Source organism: Typopeltis vanoorti, chromosome 19, assembly GCF_054136105.1.
Source record: "Typopeltis vanoorti isolate ZY-2024b chromosome 19, IOZ_Tvanoo_1.0, whole genome shotgun sequence".
Classification (NCBI taxonomy): domain Eukaryota; kingdom Metazoa; phylum Arthropoda; class Arachnida; order Uropygi; family Thelyphonidae; genus Typopeltis; species Typopeltis vanoorti.
The window spans coordinates 95,714,619-95,733,015 of NC_143567.1; the positions used below are offsets into that span (position 1 = coordinate 95,714,619).

At 35.7% G+C, this 18,397-nt stretch overlaps 1 protein-coding gene across 2 annotated transcripts in view; it reads right to left on the reverse strand.

Moving 5' to 3' along the window:
* LOC150096373 (putative ammonium transporter 3) overlaps positions 1-12,980 on the reverse strand; it is a 39,670-nt gene extending 26,690 nt beyond the window's left edge. Inside the window, exon 1 of one of the 2 annotated variants that reach the window (XM_090408969.1) lies at positions 12,581-12,980. In XM_090408969.1, the coding sequence (XP_090265095.1) occupies positions 12,581-12,719 (139 nt within the window). In that variant the 5' untranslated portion in view covers positions 12,720-12,980. Of the gene's footprint in view, positions 1-10,002; positions 11,521-12,580 lie in introns of those variants that run through there. The other variant, XM_090408970.1, reaches the window with a different exon arrangement.
* Positions 12,981-18,397: the final 5,417 nt, after the last annotated feature.

Consider the following 18,397-nt stretch of genomic DNA (forward strand, 5'->3'; position numbering starts at 1 on the left):
TGGGCAGCAGTCGTAATATCCTTATTTTGATGGCGGGCACGAATCATCATGATACAAGTTATTCTCTTCCATGATTCAGGTGGGTTCCAGCTATCCATCCTTTCTGACATCTTGTATATGAATGAAGAAGGGTCCAAATTTTTAAATGAAGAGAAGTGTGTGTTAATACATGTAACTTACGGAAAAATATAATTAATTATAAATATGTCAAATTTATCCCGAACACCCTGTATATATACCTAAAGATAATAAATAAGAATAGTGTAAATGATTCAAATATTAATCAAGAAAAAATAAAGGACTTTGAACAAAAGAATCAGATATCCGAGACTCATTGATTGACTGCGAAGAAAACATTGACTGATTCAGCCAAAGAATGAAATTGTCAACCAGAATAGAAAATTCACATGTCAATGATGGACTCATGTGTAAGCGTAACTAAATAAAAGTGGAAAGAGTTTTGTTTAGCTACTCTTACACATCGAAAGGCTATTAAAAAAACTTAGCAAGTGAGGAAAATGTGCTGTAAAAGGAATCAGAAAATAACATCAAAACTATAAAATAAAGATATCCTAGATAGTTTGGAGCAATGACTGTGAAAGATTGCTAAATGAAACAAGCATTGAATGGAGTGGTATCAAACATTCAAGACGAATGCCACCTGGAGTATATAATCAATACTTGAAGTAGAAAAAGTGACCAAAAACCTGAAGCGTGGAAAAGCAGTTGGAGGGTTATGTTCGTTTAGAAATGCTCAAATATGGAGATAAAAATGTTTTACAAATGTTTACCCAGATGATGATGATGATGTTATACTCCTAAATAAAATTATTATACGTATTCAGAATTACTTAGTTAAATTGAATGACTACTGTAACACATCCACATGAAAATAAGCAATTAAAAGAAAAAGACTGAAAACAGTCGGAGCATTGAAAAAAAAAAACTTAACTGCATCCTGAATGGAGAACCTAGAGAAGAAGTAAAATATCTCCACTATTTAGGCATCATTTTTAATGAAGACGGCAAATTAAATATGGAAAATAGGCAACAAAATAAGCATAGTCATCATTATTATCAATTTTCTAGTCTGTATCCTTACGGGGTGTACAAGTACCACGACATACATGATCATCTTTACGTTATTTCTACCAAATTAGTCACTTATCAGAATTCCAATATTGTCATATCTAATATGTAGGCCTTCTTAGGATACTTCTGATGGAATCAATCCATTTAGATGTTGACCTTCAAAAGAAAATAAGCAAACCTTGTAATTTTCAGGAAGCTAACTGAATAAATTTATACCTAATAAGAGAAAAATTAGTCAAACCACAACTGGCTAAAAGTGTGAAAAGTAGTTTTAACTGTTATGAACCAGAGCGGGGCATAAATTAAACATTTGATCAAAGACTAAAGACCACGATATGAGAGTTCTGAGAACAATCGGCAATGATAATGTAAACTTTTCATGCAGTACATTATAGTATCCTGTATGCCCCTTGACTGTACATATCAGGAATGTGATGTTGGTGATGATAATGATTACATATTTGGGTTTCTATGATTTACTGCCCGCGCGGTTAGCCTAGTGGCTATGCTCTTCGCAACCATATGTCTGGGGAAGGAGTGTCCTGGGTTCGATTCCCGTCGCCAATGTGAGGAGTTTAAGGATCTGCCATAGCCGAGTTAGCTGGTCTTGGGCATAGACGGTAGGTCTCCCCCCCAGTTCATCTGGGGTTTTTCATCATCCCGCAAGCAGGTAAACCGGCCCCGTGAACACACACGGATCTACAGCCATAAATACTTGACCCCCCCTATGAGGGGGCTCAACTCTCCCCAATAAGGACGGGGGAGAAAAGGGAGGAAACTCCATATGAATAAAATAAATATGACTTGCTAATTCGTGATAAATTCGTTTATGTTTTAATAAATCAGTATTAATCTAATTTTAATGCGCACTAGTTTTAAAGGGAAAATTCAGTCATAGACATTGCCCGTCATGCTTATTTGTTTTCGAGATCGTATTCAAAAAGCAAATATGATATGACAAATATTTTGTTAAGTAACAGTGTTTTCGATTCCCTCCCAACTCGTAGAAATATTACAGAACTATAAACCGTCACTCCCCTTAAAATAGAGCGTTCTTTTATTTATGAACAAATCCTAATGAAAACCTACATGTCATCAATACGCTGTAACCTTTGACGCTATTATCGGACTTTGAAATAATGTACTTTTGTCGCTGTTCTCGTGTATAGAAATGATAGTTACCACTTTATTGGAGCAATTACCATGGAAGTACCTGTAGAAAAGACGCAGAGCTGAAACATTGCTTCTATAGGGATTGAAACGAGTTAGATCAGTAAAGGAGGAATCTATCAGCAGAATCGCTTTCCCCTGCATCAAGAATTTTAGGGATGTTTAGGTGCACCACCCCCAATATGTGAAAATTGCTCTAAGTTGGGCGCGACTTTGGGATTTGCATAAAGTTATGAAAATGTCTAAAACGAAAAGAATGTCAAGTTTTATAGAGGCTTCAGAAGCTATTGATGTCTTTATGACAGACGAAGCTGGAGATAAATCTCAGTTCAAGGAGAGAGATCTGATACCATCTGACATATTGTTGATGGAGAAGGTTGAGGTAATGAAGCCTTATACCCTAACATACAATGAACGAGAGAGAGAGAGACAGAGAGAGAGAGAGTGTTACAGAGAGTTTTAATTTACTAAAGAGGTCTGGATGGCAGACACTATCAAATGCCTTAGAAATGCGAGCAACAGCACACGTTTGTTCAATCCTTTTCATGAGAACGTGTCCAGTGATGGGTAATGATGTAGGCTAAGAGGTCAGCTGCGGATCTAGAATTGCGGAATCCATACCGGTGGAATGGGTAGTGTTGTGTCCCAATTTATGATTTTTATTCTATCTAATAATTTCCGCTTATCTATGTTCTACTATTATCTATGCTCGAGATATCACCAAAATGTTTACTAATATCTAAGTTATTTCTCCCCTTTAGCATCCCTAATAATTATCCCTAATAATTATACTGCGCCTTTTGAGACATTTAGTTTAAGATATTATATGCAAAAACAAGGAGAAAGAACTAAAATATGTCAGAAAGTGTAACTATGTTGCAGTCGTGACACTTTATCTCGTTTCTTAACACATTAATTTCCCACGTGATTAGGTTCGTAATTTTTCAAGTGGTGCATTGGACAGCAATTTCAGACAACTATTTTATCATTGGACAAAAGGTTTATTAAATTCCTTAACATGGTACAATTAAAATTTTAGTTATTACTCAATTCAATGCTATACTAAATATCTACAAACTGACATTAGCTTATCATAAATAATTAAGCTATGATCCTCTAATGGGTATTACGATCATGCCGCCATACACATTCAACACATAACTTCATATGACATGGACATATAAGATTAATTCACACTATTTAACTATCCAAACTTAAGTAGCTTAACTAAACCATTTACTGCACTAACACATAACTATGACATTTAAACTTTCTTATACAATATATTAGACATGCAAAATTCTCAGGACACTTAATTACTCGTATAACATTAACACTAGCCAGCTTACTTTCAATATATTCTGTCAGATACTAAAGTCCTAGTATTGTTTTCTTGGTCACTTCAACAGTTCAGTATTAGAATAATGATAACTAATACAGACGAATCTTAGTTAACACGAGATATAATTTACAGTACCTTTCTTTCCTGAGTTTTCCATATGGGCCTCTATCCTTTTCTGATTGAAGTATCCTGGTATAACCTCTCCGATAATCTGCTTCTCCTACGTTCCCTTTTTGAATTGAACTTTGCCTACGCGGTCTTTACCTTTCGTTATTCAGGACACACTTCGAATCGTCTAAATAACGGCTGTGCAACTCGCGACGTGGATATCTATACAGCTTTCCCTTTTTCGTGGTTGTCACTGAAGTTGAAACACAAAGAATATGCTTTCTTTTCCTCGACTATATGGCATTCTTCGCTTCTTACATAGGAAATACGGAACTGAAATTCCGCTCACTTTTGTTTCCGTGTTGTGACGATGGAGATATAACTCCAGTCTCGCCACTCAGGAATACATCGTGAAACCCATACGAAGGAGCTCGTGAAGAACTCTCCTGGAACAGAACCAAAAACCAAAAGCCAAAATGGTCTAAAAGCCTAAAAGTCCAAAACCTCGTGGGGGGGATCCAACCCTTTTATACTTCTTTTCTCCGTCCCCTACTTGATTTTATTTCACCGACCAATTAGGGTGGTGTTTTTCTACCAAACGTCCTTTGGTCGGCGAGCCTGTAACGAAGTCTTAATCCGGGAATCAGCCCAGAGCGATAGTCTGTTGGTTTTCTTTTGCTAGCCTCTAACTTAATCCCCTTTCCAAAATTTCTCTATGAACTTACTTAATGTTTTAATCTCTAGCCTCTCACATACCATCTCTTATGACTAATCCTTTTCTGTCTTATTTAGTTCAATTTTCTCTTTTATATCATATCACAACATTAATATATTCTTTCTTTTTGTTAGTTAGTTCAACAAACACCTTTATATTTTATATGTTTTATTGGATGCAAGAATATTTCCTTTTCTTTTAAATAATTCATTTATTAGCTTTTATGCAGGGTTCTTAATTTATTTGCTCCTCATGTTACACCATGATAGCTTGGAATTCCACATTCTTAAGGTATCAGGGTGTAACAGTAGTATTAGATGTTGTTAAGATTTTTATTGAAAGGAATTTTTTTGAAATTTGGAATTATAAAATATCCTAACAAAAAGTTACGATCCCTCCCCATTTTTATTTTAATTATTACAATATTAAAATGAATTGAGAGACAAATGAATGCAGGGTTCTGTATATGGGTGGGTGCTAAAAGCGCTATAAACCATGGAACCAGCATAAGTTATTTGCAAAATAATGAAAAGACAACCATGAACGTCTAGAGAATTTTTATATATTTAAATTATGCAGATTTGGTCATAAAATACTTACAAACGAGAGTTTTTTTTGTGGTCGTGAGACCATCGGTACTTTATTAATATAATCCTGCCTACTAGTTTCGCTAGCGACTGTCTAGCTTTGTGAAGGCTGAACGGTACACACAAAAAATGTGAGCGAATACAGAAACGTTGCTAACTGTTAGGCAGTTAAGTTTGAAACTATGCGTGCATGTGTTGAGAAGCTTCAGTCAGTATCATGGATACGTGTTGTATGCACACGCATTACATAATTTTTTGCGTATTGTAGTTCCGTTAAACTGAGTGAGTTGATTAAGTTTTTCCATATATCTTTCAGTATGGCACCCTGATTTCTGTTCAGGTTGTTACCCGTTCTTGATACCACTGCTGCTTCCTTGAAAATTCTGTAACCGTAATCATCATCCAAATACGGCATAGAGCTATTTTCCCAGTCAAATGCATGGTTGGAAGTTGCAAAGTGATGTGCTAAGACTGAGGAAACTGTCCTGTTGTAATTGACATCCCCAACACGCTCCTGTCTGATTTCCAGGCTTCTTGAAGTTTGCCCAATATAGGAAAGGCTGCACGTACATGGAATTCTATTCTATAAACACCTGGATATTTGAAAAATTGTACACTGTCTTTAGGAGATCTTAATACTTGTCTGATGGTAGTAGTTGGCCTGAATACCACTCTGATGTTGTGAGATTTTAACATTCTCGCTAATATTGACGAGACTGAATCTACACAAGGGATGACTACTGTTGAAGCGTACTGGGCGACTGTTCCTTGTTGTTGGAGGTTGTCTTTATAAAGGAACTTGTTGATGATATTTGTAGGAAAACCATTCTGCGATTGTGTATAGAAATTCGAGAAAGTTCTGTCTGTACCTCTTCTTCGTCTGAAATAAACTTTGTGGCTCTGTTCCGTAACATGTGAATGATGCTATGTTTTTGTGATCTATGATGGTTGCAAGAATAATGCAAATAACGTCCAGTATCTGGAGGTTTTCTGTATATGGAAAGTTTAAAATTATTCTCCTGCCTTTTCACCAGTATGTCTAGGAAGGGGAGTTGTCTGTTTTTTTCAACTTCTAGAATAAATTTAATCTTGTTGTGAAGAGAATTTATTCTCTCTAAAATAGGTTTTCCATGTTTTCATTCCAAATGATGAAAATATCATCAACGTATCTCCACCGTATCGATGGGTTATGTGTAATTTTGGTAAACATTTAATTTTCCAACTTTTCCATGAATAGGTCTGCACAAGGTGGTGACAGTGGGCTACCCATTGCTAGGCCTTCTAATTGTTGGTAAACTGAGTTGTTTACTTTGAAGAAATTTGATTTAAGGCAGTGTTTGAACAACTGTGTAATGTCTTTAGGGAAGAGATCTTTAATAATGGGGATGTCAATCACAACAGGACAGTCTCCTCAGTCTTAGCACATCACTTTGCAACTTCCAACCATGCATTTGACTGGGAAAATAGCTCTATGCCGTATTTGGATGATGATTACGGTTACAGAATTTTCAAGGAAGCGGCAATGGTATCAAGAACGGGTAACAACCTGAACAGAAATCAGGGTGCCATACTGAAAGATATATGAAAAAACTTAATCAACTCACTCAGTTTAACGGAACTACAATACGCGAAACATTATGTAATGCATGTGCATACAACACGTATCTATGATACTGACTGAAGCTTCTCAACACATGCACGCCTTGTCACGCATAGGTTCAGACTCAACTGCCTAACAGTTAGCAACGTTTCTGTATTCGCTCACATTTTTTGTGTGTACCGTTCAGCCGTTTCTAAATGTTTATATATCTCAGAGGTTGATTTTTGCCGCAGTTTTAGCCATATGCAGTATATGTCAACATGGTTCCGACTATACATTGCTAGTGACTTATGTATGCTCACTGAAAAGTTGCTAGCTATATTTTTTAAACGAGAAGCACGCTGACATTCACTTTATTTACATTTTTATTTTTATAATAGCAACGAGAGTCTGTTCAGGAATACCAATCACTTGGTTTAACATCTAAATGACGTCAATTACCATGTTCAAAACAACAGCTTCGTTATGACGTAATCCAAGTAGAATGTAGATATTTTGAGACTATAAGAGCTTTGTGTTTATCTCTTAAAATACTTGATATTCCCACTTAGGATTTAAGATGATATTAAAACATTCTGTTACTTCTAAAATAAGCACTTAATACGACATTTTTTATTTTAGATTTTTACTTTTTTTTTTTTTTTTTTTTTTTACTATTGCCATATTTTCACACTTTTTAGCAATTGGAGTGGTGCTGATGTAAACTTTTTTTTTCTTTTTGCTTTTAGATGACTCAAGAAATTATCCACGAAATGTTTAGATGCGTGTGTGTAAATGTTATTTATGTCTGTCGATTGTGTTTCTTAGGTCTTTTTTTCTTCAGTTTTGTGGGATTCCTACTTAAAGAAAAGGCACGTATCTATACTCACTAGCGTGCATCTTGTATCAAAATGGTTCAACATTAGAATGAGCAAATATCGTTAGTAATTTACATAATCCAATTAACGCGATACCATTAACGAGTGCGGCTAACAACTAGCGCAGACTATCAGTAATACACCTACAGTATTTGCGAACACGTCTTAAATGCGTGTAATTTGGATTAAAACTTTTGCTTAGGTGTACTATAAGAACATTTGCATGAGCTTTTAAAGTTAAATTAGCCACATTTGTAGGATCTTGACTCATCAGCCCTAATTAAAGATTCAATTAAACTCTAAATGTTACGTCACATCTCGACCCAATAAAACGAATCATTTTCTCCGTCTCTTAATAGCTGCGTTTATGGTTTAAGGACAGTAATGATAGGTTGCTATTAAGTGGTGCTTACCCAAGAACAGCGAGATTGAGTCTCTCCCACACGCACACCTTTCTGAAGAGCAGTTTCATTTTTTTCATTACTGTTCATTTAATCGACTGGGTTCGCGTGCCATCTAGACATTGTAGTGGTCGTTCAAAGAGACAAAGATTGCAGTTGTAAACAGAACTCGAAACAAGTTCAGAATAGGTACGCGCGATAGATGTTTAACGCTAGCGTGTATAAAGTGGGTGGTCAAAGCAATGTTGGAGTTTCGAATGAATTTCTCTGAAAGATATACCAGGATTAAATGACATTGGAGATATTTTTTTTTCGCCGTTTTTATTTCCCATTGCTTTGAGATAATAAGGACGTGTATGTGGTTTATGAATTTACATTGTTTGCTGTACCTGTAAAATCTTAGTCAATAAAGAAGAGTTTATAAGACTGTGGCGTAGCTACGTCACGTAATATTAAAAATGGAAATCCTTATGCGTGGTACTGGTAGAATACCTGATGCTAACCACTAGTGGTGTCTCCTTTCAAAGATCATAGTGTTTTTTCTGCCCACTTTGAACAGGTCAGAGAACATATGCAATTTGCAAACATAATCCAATCTCCTCACAGTCTTAATCGCTTGGAAGCATCCAAACAAGTAATCAAGCAGCAGACAGAGCAAGTTCACTATCATGTATCACAGTGTCGTTACAGGTTTTCAAAGATTTTTTTATTAAATATGCTGTGAAGGTTCTTTGTCACATAAGCTAAAGTTTATTTCAGCTTATATAGCAAAGAGATGTGGGACCAAGCGTTTCAAATTTTGGCTCACAGTGAACTGTCCGATCTTCCAGTTGACACATATGATTATATGTGTCAACAGGAAGATTATTATTAAGTCATAAAAGTAGATCACTCATATAGCATTATTTGAATGCTATACGAGTTAAATCGCTATTTATGAACTCGTTAGTTAATTTGTTTTTTTTAAGACTGATTTATTTTGCTTTTTACTCATTTAATTGCCATTGATAATATACTAACTCTATTTTAAATTGAATTTTTGTTAATTGAGTCAGTTCAAAGTAATTTAGAGCGCAGTACAACATGCTTTGTGTAGTAAATAAATTAGGAAAAATGAACAGAGATATCAGACTTTATATAAATCTCATGTTTTCTTGAATTATATACGAAACTTATGTTATTTTCTGCGAAGAAAAAAGCTAAGAAATTTATTTTGTGCTTTCATTTCTCACTAGTGATAAATTTGCAAACAAGTAAGCAAATTTCACATTTGGCAAGTATCGTAATGGAGCTACTTACTAAAATATATTAACCAAATTCATTTTTAATCAAGTTTTGGCAATTTGATTTTAACCTTCTCTATTAAGTATCCCGTTATACGAAATAGCGTCGTGATGTGCTATTCACTTTTAAATGGTTACCTGGATTAATATATCTAGCAATGCAGAGATGAACCGTTACCACAATATGACACATTTCGCGCTAATAGTTTCAGTTTAGCGATGGTTGGATAAATAAAGTTGTCTGTTTTTCTCATATTACGCATCGGCTTTGGATAGTTGCATTCAACTACCATGTGACTGAAAGGAACTCGACTAAAACTAAACGGACTCTATTTTGCAGCGAAGTCCATCCTCGACATAAAGCCGTCTTACATGTGTCACCTCTGCCTTCCACACTTCATGTGACTTGCGATGTATAAGTTTTAAAAATAAAATAAATATAGTGTGAACAATCTCCAACTCATACCTTGTATTTCCACCTTATTTTCTGTCAGTCCCTTCTTTTTGTATCGATCGAAATATAATCATAACATTAGGCGAACCCTTCACTAATATCCTTGACTATATTATACTCAAGATATGCAAATGACATAAATTTTATATCCAGAATATGCATATAATTTGACAAAGAAAAGCAGTGTTACCTGACAAGAATGTTTGGTCTAGTGCAATCAATATCGATTTAATTTTTTTCTACATTAAAAATATCTCATAAGTGTTGTATTTTCAAATTTATATACTGAAGTTTTTTTTTCCTCACATATATACATTACGGATTTATTTTAACCAATCTAAAATTTTAAAAATGATTATTTAAAAAAATTAATATTTATGTACTGGAACTTACTGTATGTTATTCGTAAATCGCTTATTGAATAATCTTTTACTCGGTTGTTGTGATACATGGCCAGGCAATGGGCAATCCTTTGTCCCCAGTTCTAGCTAACATCTTCCTTGAAGATTTTGAAACGAAAGCCATATCTTCCTTCTCATTTAAACCAAAAGTTTGGAAAAGATATGTTGATGATATTTTCATTGTTTGGAATCACGGGCACACCTCTCATAGATTTTCTTCATCATCTTAACATCGAACATCCTAATATAAAATTTACTGCTGATCTAGAAAATAATAACTCCTTACCTTTCCTGGATGTCATGCTTACACGTTGCTCTGAAAGATTAAAAATCTCTCTATACAGAAAACCTACTTATACCAATAGATATCTGCATAATCTTTCTCATCATTTTCCACCACAAAAACTTGGAACTATATCTACCTTAGGACACAGAGCACGCTCTCTCTTGAATGAACAAGATGAACTACAAAAAGAAATAAATCACCTCACTCTTATTTTTAAACAAAATGGATACTCTGAAAAAACAATTAAGAAATTTCTTCTGGATCCTCCTAGATAGTGCACCACAGAAACTATTAATTTTAAAGGCAGCATCTCCATCCCATACATTAGCACAGTCTCTAACAAATTAGCAAAAGTCCTTAAAAAATATAACATCAAGACGTTCTTCACCACACTTCCTAAAATCCGTTCTCTAATCAGCCATCCAAAGCCTCCTCATCACAACCTAAAATATCCAGGTGTATATAAATTATGGTGCGATTGCAATATCCCTTATTTTGGACAAACTAACAAATCTATTGAACAGCGTATAGAAGAGCATAAAAGAGACATCTCATACAAAAGATCTCATGCAACTGCATTAATTCAGTCATGTTCTTTTTTCAGACAATCCTAATGATGATCTACAAAGCCACTCCGTTTGCTGGGATAGATCAGAAAATATATTTCGCTGTGATGATGAGTTTGAGAGGAAAATTGTAGAATCAAGGCAAATCCTGCTGAACCCGGTCCACTTAAACAACAATTTAAGTTATAACATCCAAGATAGCCATGCTGCAGTTATTCAATATTGGCGTTCACGTGAACATGCACGCACACTTGCAGTAAACAATGGCACGCCAGTTGGAACAACTTGAAAAAGTACAACGTTTTTTATGTATCAATTATGTGTGGCAATTTTTACCTGTAATTTCCAGTTTGTTTAGATACTTCAATGTTTATTACTTTTTTTTTTTCCTTTAAGAATACCTGAGGATAACCACTTCGCATATCAGAAAGGTTATATTTTGTTTAAAGAATTATAGAATTGCGAACAAATAATTTCATATTATAGAATATTATGTCTTGTTTTTTTAAAAGATTTTTTTAAAAACCACGAATACGTTTATCACATGGTTTCACATTTTAAAGTAAATACTTTTATTTATTATTTTTTTTATATATTTTACTTGTGTTATGAACTGTCGACTGTGTGGCAGTGAATCAAAACGTTCTGTAGTCGTATATTCCAGTTATCGAATAAATCTGTAGTCAAAGTCTATCCTTTTGGATAGAGCGAGTCACTTTATCCAAAACGTACTTGAATTTTGGATAGAGCTACTGGTGGTAGTATCACTACTCTTATTGTTTTAATTCCAGCCTTTGATAACGCAATGACAACTTAAATGCTACATGCCTAAAAGGTTGATAATACTACGTACTTTTATAAGAAATATTACTAAGTTACTGATGTATTTCAATCTTCTGAAATATCGGAAGAAAGTTCCACAGAACTGCTGAGGGTAACACATTATTTCGCAACACTACCATTTCAATTTCTAATGCCAACATTTTTCTATGAAAGGTTTATTCATTCTAAAATATTCTAATCAACTCCATTGATCTCTCCCTACTTCTACACAATCAGTTTTAGGTGATCAAGAACACGATTTCTATTTCAGTGTGTTATTCTATGAACGTTTCAAAACAGCTCAATTGTCTAAAAATGTCTGAATTTAAATGATACGTGACAAGAACTGTGAACTAACCTCTCTGTCAGAAGTATTTTCTTCAGTGCAACCTCAATTATCAGCATTGTCAGAATACAAGAATTTGAGAAAAAGAATGGGAGTTTGGTCAATTCGTTAAAACTCTGATGATTCTGTGAAAGAACTTACGTGAAGCGAGTTGAAGTGTTAATTATGCGTTGGAGATAATGAAGACCATTCTCAGATACAGTAAAATAAATTAATCTGAAGTGGTTTCGTTGACAGCTGCATATTTCAACATAAGGTCCAGTAAAAGTGGAAACAGATGGTGCACACAAAACCACTTGAAAATCATCGTCACAAACAACAAATAATTCGAAGTTCTAGAGATACAAATGCATTTTGAATATCAAAACATCAGAATTCTGTTTTCACAGTTTTAGTATCGTAGGCACAAACATACGGACTCGAGTTATAAGTAATCGGTCTAATCCAAGAAATCAGAAATATCTTACACTCGTACAAGAGAAGATAAAGGATATTTCTTCATACTATCCACAACATGAATTAAGTTTAATATTTAAGAATTTTTACTTACCTGTTTGCATCGTAAAGATGACAAAACTTGACGTTAAAATCCATGTGGCGTCGTCAGGAGTTACCGGGTCCAATCCTGATTTCTTTGTAGAGTTTCTCAGTCCGTTCACGGTGAAAGTAAGGTTCGTGTCATTGGCCATATCACCTACATTCGCGCATCGGTGTCGGTGCTTCGAAGGAGAACGCTACGTAAACAAACCCGCCAGTCTTTTGCCTAGATGCTTGTGAGCCGTACTTGCATCGGCGACTGCGTTGTTGCCCGTCAGTAATGCCGACACAGCATATTGTGCACCATTCCCCCACTTAGCACACTTTCCCCTTAATGATCTACAAAGCCCTCTCACGACACCAGTTCCGCTTGTTGATCATTCATTGGCGCAACAGGAGGATGAAATAATGAAAAATCGCAGAAGCTGTCACATGGTGGCGTGTGGTGACTTCCTTTTTACGAACGCCGTAAGGTTTTCGCACTGTACATTACCCCCCCCCCCCTTATCCTCATACTGTGAAATTACATGGCCGGGTGAAATTAGTGGAAATAAACCGTTACCAGAGATGTGTTCGGACGCCGTCCTCTGCGATAATAAAGTTGTACGGTCGTGGATAATTGCCTGTCCAGTTCGTGTCCGGTCGTATGTTTCAAATGAGCTGATTCGTAGTTTTCTTCGCTGTATTGATCGGACAAACGACACTGCACACGAACTTTAAAGCTCCCCGACATGAATCAACTTCGCTATAAATGACCAGTTCTATCGATCACAGTTTCCTGTCATGGGTCAAGTGCAACAGTCTGTTGAATGAATGGGAAAGGCAGAAAAAGGAAGGAAACCGCATGCATTGTAGATTGGCAAAGGGAAGGTGATGAAGATCCAAAGTGTTTACTTCTTCACGCCCTATGACGGCATTTCATCAAACCAATGCAATATCTTTTCATAGGCTTGATTTTTTATTTTTATTTTTATTTTTTAAAGTCAGTGTCGTGATTGCTGAACATCTACCTTTTTGCCGGTTGTTTTCCTTTTGTGTATCTTCTGTTAAAGAAGCCCAACTGAAAGGAAAAACCAGTGCTTCTAAGGGCACGTACGTCATTGCTTGCCCTCCGACTTTGTAATAGGAGAGCGTGGCAATTGCTGTCGCGAGATGTTGTCAACTCGAACTTTTGCGCAATCGAGATTACGCTGAATGCAGCGTGAAGAGGTATTTTATTGGCGTCATTCGTTTTTTTTTTTTTTTTACGCAACGTAATAAATCACGGTTCTAAATTTTGATAACTATTTTATCGTCCATTATTAATTGCGAAAAATCTGATGCTTATTCTAAAAATAAACTTCATATTTTGCGATACGTTTTCTTAAAACGCAGTTTATACTTTTCTGTTTTTAAGTGACGATCTCGAATATTTTGTTTTTTCTGCAACCAACCAACCTTTCATGGTTAGGGTGAGTGATTTTACTGTTGTCCAGATTGCATAATATTTAAAAGAAACGAAATAGAAAAAATTAATAAACCTATGCACTGATATATCAGGGATGGTATATGTATGCATATATGAATCTCGTCTGTGTTTCTTATTGGATGTACAGAGTGTGCATTCGGAAACAATGATGCACGAGCAAACCTGATGATATCCCGCAGTTGACTCAGCTTATCATTTCACAATACGTAGCACTTGTACGGAACTCTTTCCACCCCATGGTCAGTATTTCCCACTGACCGAAGCTTCTCTGGACGCCAGCGTCGGTGGTTTTTCTAATGTGTGTAATAACAGTGTTCCTATCAACCAATAATGTTCCCAGACACAAAACATAGTGTCGATTGTTCGAACGGAAACCAAGAAAAATAAATCATTGAATACAAGAATAAAATTACAAGAAATCAGTATGTTAAAAAAAAAAATATTTACACCATAGTGTATCGAAAGCTACTCCATCTTTAGATTTCATCGTATCATTATAGGAAAATATTAATTGAGAATTTTTTTAACAAATATGTATTTTTTTATAAAAATCGCTTTGTTTAGAAGTCGGCAGTTATTTGCAACATATTGGGTAACTGCACTTTTTATTCATTAGAATTTACATTTTATTTGTATCCCGTTAAACACCCTCTGTCCAAAAAGAAACCGAACTTTTCGAACATAGAAGAAACTAGTGGCGCCACCTGTTGTGTCTTCGTGTTGTCGAAAGCGGCAACCTTCATTAGTGTTGTGTCAACTGTTTATGGCATTTGTTTCATTAGAAGCCGAGTTATTGTGCCAAGAGTGACAGCGTGTTTTGATGAACGGTGGGAAAATGAGTTTCAAACAGAGAGCTGCGATTGACTTTTGTGTTCAACTTGGTAATAGTTTTATCCAAACGCATCAGATGCTTCAAAAAGCATACGGCGATGAATGCTTATCCAGTACTCAAGTTTACGAGTGGTTTAAGCGATTTCAAAGTGGTCGTGAGACGCTTGAGGACGACGAAAAGCCGGGCCGTCCAAAAACTGGACTGAAAGAAGTTAACATCCAAAAAGTGCGTGATTTCATCAAAGAAAACCCGAAATCGTCCGTGAGATTGATTGAAGATGAATTAGGGATTCCAAAATCAACTGTACACAACATTTTGACCGAGAGTTTGGGCCTTCGTAAATTGAATTCGCGATTAGTTCCCCACTAGTTGACTACAACCAAAAATGTATCGAATTGAACACTGCAAGGACCTCAATAAAACCGCTCGTAAGGACTCAAACTTTCTTGAAATGATCGTTACTGATGACGAAACGTGGTATTTTGAGTATGAGGCCGAAACAAAGCGCCAGAGTGCTGAGTGGAGACCACCAGAAGAGGAGCATCCGAAAAAAAGTCGCTTGGAGAAGTCGAAAGTAAAGACAATGTTGATTTGTTTCTACGATTCCAAGGGCATTATCCATAAAGAATTCGTTCTGCTTGGCCAAACGGTCAATGGCGAGTTTTATCTTAAAGTTTTTAAGCGATTGATAGCGAGAATTCGTCGCGTACGGCATGAATATCGTAATGACTGACCGTCCGTCAAAACACACTGTCACTCTTAGCACTTTAACTCGGCTTGTAATGAAACAAATGTCATAAACAGTTGAAACAACACTAATGAAAGTTGCCGCTTTGTAACAAAAAGATACAACAGGTGGCGCCACTAGTTTCTTCTATTTTCGAAAAGTTCGGTATTTTTTTGGGACAGAGGGTGTATATTGCTCTAAATGGTTAATTAAAAGAGACATTATTTAATATAAAATGCAACGTAATTGCATGTGTTCTTCGGTCGGTTTGTGAAATAAAAAAAAAAAATCCTATCACCTTCGTAGGAGATAAGTAATCCACCTTTAAAATATATTACGAAAGTTTCAAGCGTCTTAGACAGGATTCAAACTCAAGTCTTTTCGTCCGGAGGACAAACTATTGTATCGTCCTTGCAACTGCACTGAGGAGGAGTTTAATAAATGTAAACCTACTGCACCTTAGGCACGCCTTGTACAAGTTAGTTCAGATAGGCTGACATTTTGAAAAGGTGCAATACCCGTTCAATTAAGGCTTTTAAACATTGTCAAATTCTGAATCTATAAAACGCTATCTGGGGTTAACAACCATTACGACTAGAACAATAATGACATTAAAGTACCCATATGTACCCATCCATTAACATGATCTTTCAAATGCCAAAATTCGTTTTCTTGATTCCTTATTTATTATCCACGCTTCAGGTGCACATAGTACACCGCTAAAGATGCATGTTTCCCGTATTTGTTATTCCCTTTATAATCCTGATCTTTATTTCTTTTTTACGGTCCAAGTCATACACCCTCTGTCCAAAAAGAAACCGAACTTTTCGAAAATAGAAGAAACTAGTGGCGCCACCTGTTGTATCTTTTTGTTGTCGAAAGCGGCAACCTTCATTAGTGTTATGTCAGCTGTTTATGACATTTGTTTCATTAGAAGACGGGTTATAATGCCAAGAGTGACAGTGTGTTTTGACGAACGGTCGCTCGTCACAATATTCATGCCGTACGCGACGAATTCTCGCTATCAATCGCTTCAAAAATTCGAGATAAAACTCACCATTGACCGTTTGGACAGGCGGAACGAATTCTTTGTGGATAATGCCCTTGGAATCGTAGAAACAAATCAGCATCGTCTTTACTTTTGACTTCTCCAAGCGACTTTTTTTCGGATGCTCCTCTTCTGGTGGTCTCCACTCAGCACTCTGGCGCTTTGTTTCGGCCTCATACTCAAAACAGCATGTTTCGTCACCGATACATTTTTTGGTCGTCGGTCAATTAGTGGGGAACTAATCTCGAATTTAATGTACTCTCCGTTAAAACTCTCCGTTAAAATGTTGTGCATAGTTGATTTTGGAATCCCAGTTCGCCTTCAATCAATCTCACGGGCGATTTCGGATTTTCTTTGATGAAATCACGTACGTTTTGGATGTTAACTTCGCTCAGTCCAGTTTTTGGACGGCCCGGCTTTTCGTCGTCCTCAAGCGTCTCACGACCACTTTGAAATTGCGTTAACCACTCGTAAACGTGAGTATGGGATAAGCATTCATCACCGTATGCTTTTTGAAGCATTTGATGCGTTTCGGTAAAACTTTTACCAAGTTTAACATAAAAGTCAATCTCAGCTTTCTGAAACTCATTTTCCAACCATTCGTCAAAACAGACTATCACTCTTGGCACTATAACTCGGTTTCTAATGAAACAAATGTCATAAACAGTTGACACGACACTAATGGAGGTTGCCGCTTTCGACAACAAAAAAAGATACAACAGGTGGCGCCACTAGTTTCTTCTATTTTCAAAACGTTCGGTTTCTTTTTGGACAGAGAGTGTATGTGTCGTTTTACTTCCCAAATATGTGAACTGTTCTACATTTTCTATATCAATTCCATCCACTTTTAACTTTTATTTCATGTTCTTCTCACCAAATACTATTATCTTTGTCTTTTCCAAGTTCATAAGAAGTTCAAATTTCTTCCCTTCCTCATTTAGCAGTTTCAGTTTTTTTTTTTTTTTTTTTGTAGTTCTCTTTCATCTCCTTCCATAATAACAATGTCATCTGCAAATCTCAGATTGTTAATCCTCATCCCATGCGCCGATATTCCTTTTGTACCTTCCTTCATTTTGTCCATTGTTCTTTCTAAATGTACGATGAAAATGCTTGGTGATATTGTTCCCTGTCTAGCACCTCTGATTGTTCTAAACCATTTTCCCAAATCTTCACCTATTCTAACTGCTGCCATTGCATTCTTATAAACATCGTTTAATAAACATCGTCTGCTACTTCAGTCGCCATTAAAAATCTTGCCTTCATTGTTATAACAATAATGACTCATAAAATGACAAAAATGGAGCAAAAATAAAAACTTTTACAAAATGACTGACCGATTTCTTGTTCGTTAATGACGTCATCGGTTCCAAAACTTCACATGTTTATCAAGAACAAACTTGTCATAATAATAATTCCAATAATCCCATTTATTCACGTGAAAATTAAATCATTATCTTTCAACAAATTTTCAATTAAGAATTTTTGTCTCGCATTTTTATATCAGCGATTTAAGTTAATTATGGATTAAGGCAACCAATTTGAATGTAAATAATTCTTCTATCTATTCAATGAAAAAAGTATATCTGCTTAAAATATTAAAAATGATAAAAGCGAGCCACAAATCAGTCTATTCGGTTTAATAAAATGATTAAAATAGATTGAAGTAATAAAAAAATCAACTCTGAAATATATTGGTAGATTCAATCATCAAAAGATCTTAGAAGATCTCGGTCGTGATCTTCTAAGACTGAGATC